General features: G+C 40.7%; 1 protein-coding gene across 2 annotated transcripts; it reads left to right on the top strand.

Annotated features, from left to right (window-relative positions):
• Nucleotides 1-3,518: 3,518 nt before the first annotated feature.
• Nucleotides 3,519-6,052, top strand: LOC103517785. 2 transcript variants are annotated; one of them, XM_026829760.1, is made up of 3 exons: nucleotides 3,519-4,022; nucleotides 4,160-4,250; nucleotides 4,637-6,052. In XM_026829760.1, the coding sequence occupies exons 2-3, from the start codon at nucleotides 4,200-4,202 to the stop codon at nucleotides 5,867-5,869; spliced, it is 1,284 nt and encodes a 427-aa protein (XP_026685561.1). In that variant the 5' UTR covers nucleotides 3,519-4,022; nucleotides 4,160-4,199; the 3' UTR covers nucleotides 5,870-6,052. The 2 variants fall into 2 exon arrangements, with proteins under 2 accessions (XP_026685561.1, XP_008481052.1); XM_008482830.3 differs by lacking the exon at nucleotides 3,519-4,022 and having other exon boundaries at nucleotides 4,029-4,250.
• The last annotated feature ends 427 nt before the right edge of the window (nucleotides 6,053-6,479 follow it).

Here is a 6,479-nt window from a genome sequence, read left to right as displayed (position 1 = left end):
ATGTGGTCTGTGTCATGCGTAGTGGGAACACTCATTTAAATGCCAATGCCCACAATACATTCGGGAAAAAAATCGGGTGAAACTCACGCCTGTACTTTTAATGGTATGTCCCCAACATTTTGCGAACCTCTGACAGAAAAATGCGGGTATGTCTCGCCCGACCCTGACCTTGTGTAAGGTGCAAAGTATAAATTAATGTATCTTAATGTTTCTTTATTTAATTAACATAATATCAACACATAGCGACATTCAGTTTTACAATAAAACCATAGTGGCTAAAGACCCGTTCCCAAGTTGTAGTGAGTTTCATCCGATTTTTTTCCCGAATGTCCTGTAGGCAATGTAATTTAATAAGCTACCCGCCTCCTCACATCTCAATCAGCCTAAGGGGGACCCAGAAAAGTCAGCAGCACACTGGCACGCATTAAATCAGCAGAACACTGGCACGCATTAGATCAGCAGCACACTGGCACGCATTATATCAGCAGCACACTGGCACGCAATAGATCAACAGCACACTGGCACGCATTAGATCAGCAGCACACTGGCACGCATTAGATCAGCAGCACACTGGCACGCATTAACAGTCGCGCTAGAGCAGGAAAAATGAGGACCAACGGAATTTTTCTTTTTCTTCTACGACTTCTAGATACCGAGATAAATCGATTTGTTCTGGCCAGCCTAGTTAGCTTGGTTGGTAGCGCGTCTGCCTTGTAAGCGCTAGGCCGCGGGTTCGATTCCCGCCCGGGGCGGATTTCCTGAATGGATAATGTGCGTTCTCAGAACGGCTGACTTTCTCCTATCCTGTCTTCCTTCTCTCTTCGATTTCGGGACGATAAGACCTTAGCAGTTACAGTTTCCTCTGTCAAACCTATTTTTTTCAAGTATGTTACTTTAGTTACTTAGGAGGATTAAGGAGGCGGCCGAGGCGGTACTTGATTAATGGTCCGTATGTACTTGATTCCCTTACCTTCACTTGAGAGCTTTATCTTGAAGACTAAACTGGAGGGCAATGACCTCTCGTGGACAACGAAGGTACTAGATCCAACTACTTATATCAGCCAGATCAGCCTAGGTAATATTAGTTTAGCAAGTAAACTTCAGCTCAGGTAAACTTTAGCTTTTGATAAACAAACGACTTAATGGTCCGTATGTACTTGATTCCCTTACCTTCACTTGAGAGCTTTATCTTGAAGACTAAACTGGAGGGCAATGACCTCTCGCGGACAACGAAGGTACTAGATCCAACTACTTATATCAGCCAGATCAGCCTAGGTAATATTAATAGTTTAGCTCAGGTAAACTTTAGCTTTTGATAAACAAACGACTTTACTTCAAAAATAAAGAAAGGAAAATAACTATTTTTTATTTTATTTTAATTTTATTAATTTATTGACTGAACAAAAAACACCTTCTTAGGTAAAGTTAGGTCACACTTTTAATGTGGTTTAGCAGATTGATCAAAAATAAATGAATAAAGAGATGTGTAGGTACTAAATTGGTTTAAAATAAATATAGGATGGTACCACCAATAAATTAAATAAATAGAGAAAATTAGTTGTAAACATATGACACTATAATGACTGGGGAAAATGAGAATTCAAACGACATTTATAATATTTATTTCACTTTTATTTTACTATTATGGGTGGTATAATTATAATTATTATTGAATTTTGGAATTTAGAAATTTTGGGTAGGTAGGTAGGTAGGTTTGTAAATAAATAAAAAATATTTAGAATAAATACAATATAGGTAGGTAATTTTTTCTTATCATTTACATCATTTTTGTATTTTTTTCACCAACTTATTTCACTAGAAATACTATATTTATTTCACTTTTATTTTACTATTATGGGTGGTATAATTATAATTATTATTGAATTTTGGAATTTAGAAATTTTGGGTAGGTAGGGAGGTTTGTAAATAAATAAAAAAATGTTTAGAATAAATACAATATAGGTAGGTAATTTTTTCTTATCATTTACATCATTTTAATATTTTTTTCACCAACTTATTTCACTAGAAATACTAGGTAGGTAGTTATCCTTGTAAGTTGCAAGTCCTTGTAAATTCAACTGTTTACCTACTTGTTTCACTAGAAACACTAGGTATCCTTGTAAATCCTTATCAGGCTGATCTAATGATTGACGAGCTGGTATAATTTCGACGAAACTCACACACGGTCAAGTTTAAAATGCCACCGAAAAAAACTTGGTTTTTGGTTTGCAAGATTAAAGCACCGCCAAAAAGGAATTTATAGTAGGTCCTATTGATCCCCTCAGTTTTTGCCTTCCATTTGTCAGATGGTATCCATTGACGTAACTGCAGTTTAGCACAGAAAATCCGTTTAGCACTTTGAGTGTAATTTGGCCGTTTGAGAGTCAGATTTTATCCCGGTTCGTTAGTTTGTCAGATTATATCCACTGGAGCAACACAGAATTGACAGGGTCTAGATTTGAGACCTACTTAGAGTGCAACGCTCAAAACATGGACTTCAAAATGTGTTTGGGCATTTTTCTCGTGTTCTTTCTAGTGGTAAGTTTTTGCACTTTTTTTTCAAGATTTGATAAAAGGAACTGTGGGAAATCGAAGGGAAGAGAGAAGGATCTTTTGATTTGATAAACTCCTTCCCTCTTTGATTTCGTCGGACAGAAGGAGTGCTGGATAGGAGAAACCCAGCCGTTCCGAGAACGAACCTTATCTGTTTTTTGTCCGCTCCGGGTGGGAATCAAACCTGCGTCCTAGCGCTTACAAGGCGGACGCGCCACCAACCAAGCTAACTAGACTTGATATTTCCGTGTTCACAAAACCCGCGTCCTAGCGCTTACAAGGCGGACGCGCCACCAACCAAGCTAACTAGACTTGATATTTCCGTGTTCACAGAGTCACGTCCTAGCTCTGCCCGATCCGCACAGGATCAACGGCGCTGAAGAAGTAAAAATGAAAAATACTGTTAAAAATGAGCTTCTAAAAGCTGAACATATTAAATCTTCTTCTTCTTTGCCTTTTCCCGTGTACAGACGGGGTCGGCTTTTTTCGTCTGCCTCTCAGTCAGCAATAACTAGGGTTTTTGCTTTGGGCTGACATTTGGTTTTGGCTAAAAAATTAATAAGTGGATGGCCCTTCGTACTCAACCTTTGCTATTTCTTTAGAAAGGGAAATTCAGGCTGGTATACTCCCTCTTTAAAGTCCCCCAGCCAGCCCAAGCTGGTCTATTCCCTGTTTAACTTCCCCCAGCCAGGGCAGAAGATCAACGACATATTAATTACATATTAATATTGATACAGGACAACAGGTACATAAATCATTACACGTAATGCTAATATCAAAAAACAAACATTGAGCATAAACATTCGGCACAAACAAACCCAACAGCACGCTTCTGATAAAATGAAAAATACTGTTAAAAATGAGCTTCTAAAAGCTGAACATATTAAATCTTCTTCTTCTTTGCCTTTTCCCGTGTACAGACGGGTCGGCTTTTTTCGTCTGCCTCTCAGTCAGCAATAACCAGGGTTTTTGCTTTGGGCTGACATTTGGAGTGGATGCCCTTCGTACTCAACCTTTGCTATTTCTTTAGAAAGGAAAATTCAGGCTGGTATACTCCCTCTTTAAAGTCCCCCAGCCAGCCCAAGCTGGTCTACTCCCTGTTTAACGTCCCCCAGCCAGGGCAGAAGATCAATGACATATTAATTACATATTAATATTGATACAGGACAACAGGTACATAAATCATTACACGTAATGCTAATATCAAAAAACAAACATTGAGCATAAACATTCGGCACAAACAAACCCAACAGCACGCTTCTGATGACGATTCTATTTAATTTCAAACATTCTGCGATAGTACGTGAAGAATCGTGGTATCCGAATTGCCGAATCTGATTTTCGATTTGAATAAAACTGACTGACAAAAAGGCAATTTCTTTACGGTTCTCCTAGATAAAATTGGTTTAAATTTCCTTTCGGTACTTCTATTGGAGTTTTTCAAACAGGAGATTTCAGTAGTTCGTGATCGCTTCTGATGACGATTCTATTTAATTTCAAACATTCTGCGATAGTACGTGAAGAATCGTGGTATCCGAATTGCCGAATCTGATTTTCAATTTGAATAAAACTGACTGACAAACAGGAGATTTCAGTAGTTCGTGACTTTTTGCCCTTTTTTAAAGTTCCGATATTCAAAAGTCAAAATGCAGAAGATCCAGCTGATTGTACTGGTTTGTGCTTCAGTTTTCAAGGCGGTAAGTGTGGGACAACTTTTTTCAGTTCTTTGAACATAGGTTATACAATAGGTTGGTATTTTAAGACCCCAAATTATTCTTTTTTCACCCCCCCCCCTTCAACAGCAAAGATTCCTATTTCTTTATTCTAATGGCAATCTTCTCCTTTTAAAAAGGGTCAACCGTGTTGGTCAATTCAAAGTCTTATTTCTTGTCTTGTGCTTCACAAAGATTCCTATTTCTTTATTCTAATGGCAATCTTCTCCTTTTAAAAAGGGTCAACCGTGTTGGTCAATTCAAAGTCTTATTTCTTGTGCTTCATCTACCTTTACTCTTTCATCCCGGTAAAATCAATCCAAGTACCAAAGTCTACATTTGCTAATTCCACCCACGTCCATCTGTTACAGATCTCTTCAGAGCCACCATCCACTCCCACCCAACTATCTGACCTGCTACAGAAGAACCCATCGTTCCAAGCCGTTCTCAACGAAAACCCCAGCATTTACCAACTCCTCAAGTCCAACCCAGCCCTGGTCAAACAATTCGAAAATAACCCCAACCTCATCATCCAAACTGAAAAGCACGCCAAGTTCCTCACTTCCTTCCTCCAGGAGCACACCGACTTGGACCAAATCATCAAGGATAACCCCTACGTCTATGCGTTTATTTTGCGACAAGTGGACCACGCCGTGCAGACTGGGCAGAACAGCACGATCGTGATCCAAACGAGCGAGGCGGAGATGAACGCACAAGCGCAACGAGAGATGGAGGCGCAGAAAACCCTCACCGCGCAAACGCAAAGCCAAGTCAACGACCAAGGGGCGAACAGCAGTCCGCAGGTTGGAGTTGAAAGCAACAAGCAAGTTGATGCCTTTTCGGGGTTGTCCCGCGACCAGTTGGTTGCGCTGCTCGTGAGCATGCAAGCCGGACAAGCGGACAAACAGACACTTCAAGCCAATGGCAAAGTTCCTCCCACGAACGAGAACCAGACAAGTAACCAGCCAGGAGCAACCGGTCAAAGACCGTCACTCAACGGTGTGAGACCCAACCAAAATTCGGTGGATCCGGAACAAAATTTCGCCGTGTTCAATGGAAGACCAACTGGAGGTCAGACACACAAACCGGTATCCACATTAGGTTCAACTGCTGCAAAAGACGACCTGATTGATCCAAACAACGTGGACGACCTAATGAAACTCAAGATGCTCTACATAGCCATGTACAACAAGGAACCGAAGAGCATTCAAGACCTGGTGGAATTCTACAATGTCATTCTGGTGAAGTTGGACATCGTAACGCGGAAACAAGTGATGGAGTTCCTGAACAAATTCAAGAACTCGCACACCGCTGGGAAGATCAACACGGGGTCCTACCAAGATGGATCAAAAGGAAAAGGTGCAACAAGTGGAACAAGCGCTGTAGTGATGTACAATGGTGGTAGCGGCTCTTATGTGGTGAAGTACACCAACGGATATGATACCAGTGATAGCGAGTATGCCGCCACGACTACGGGTTACGCTAGACCCAGCTTGAAGGAGAGGATTATGAAATGTAAACTACGGAAGTTTTGCCGCAAGAACCCTTCGAGTTCGCGCTGTGTGGAGCTGGCAGCTCAGAGTGCGGAACAGTGGAATGTTTGACGAAAAATATAAAAAATTAGATGGGCGGGACAGCGTTTGATAGAGCAGTTGTGATTACTTGGATGAGGTTTCTAAGTCAAAGAGCAGAAAAAAAATGAAGAACTAAGGAATTTTTCTTTTTCTTCTACGACTTCTAAATCCCGAGATAAATCGATTAAAAATACCGGTGAATCTTAAACTCTGACGTCACGGTATGCGCTCCCGTACGCGATGACGTCATAGTATGTTACGCTAGACCCAGCTTGAAGGAGAGGATTATGAAATGTAAACTACGGAAGTTTTGCCGCAAGAACCCTTCGAGTTCGCGCTGTGTCGAGCTGACAGCTCAGAGTGCGGAACAGTGGAATGTTTGATGAAAAATATAAAAAATTAGATGGGCGGGACAGCGTTTGATAGAGCAGTTGTCATTACTTGGATGAGGTTTCTAAGTCAAAGAGCAGAAAAAAAATGAAGAACTAAGGAATTTTTCTTTTTCTTCTACGACTTCTAAATCCCGAGATAAATCGATTAAAAATACCGGTGAATCTTAAACTCTGACGTCACGGTATGCGCTCCCGTACGCGATGACGTCATAGCATTAGTACTCCATTCCACCGAATCAATGAGTATA

The sequence above is a fragment of the Diaphorina citri genome, unplaced genomic scaffold (genome assembly GCF_000475195.1).
Source record: "Diaphorina citri unplaced genomic scaffold, Diaci psyllid genome assembly version 1.1 scaffold1959, whole genome shotgun sequence".
Taxonomy (NCBI): domain Eukaryota; kingdom Metazoa; phylum Arthropoda; class Insecta; order Hemiptera; family Psyllidae; genus Diaphorina; species Diaphorina citri.
This window is presented reverse-complemented; position numbering and strand designations above follow the sequence as displayed.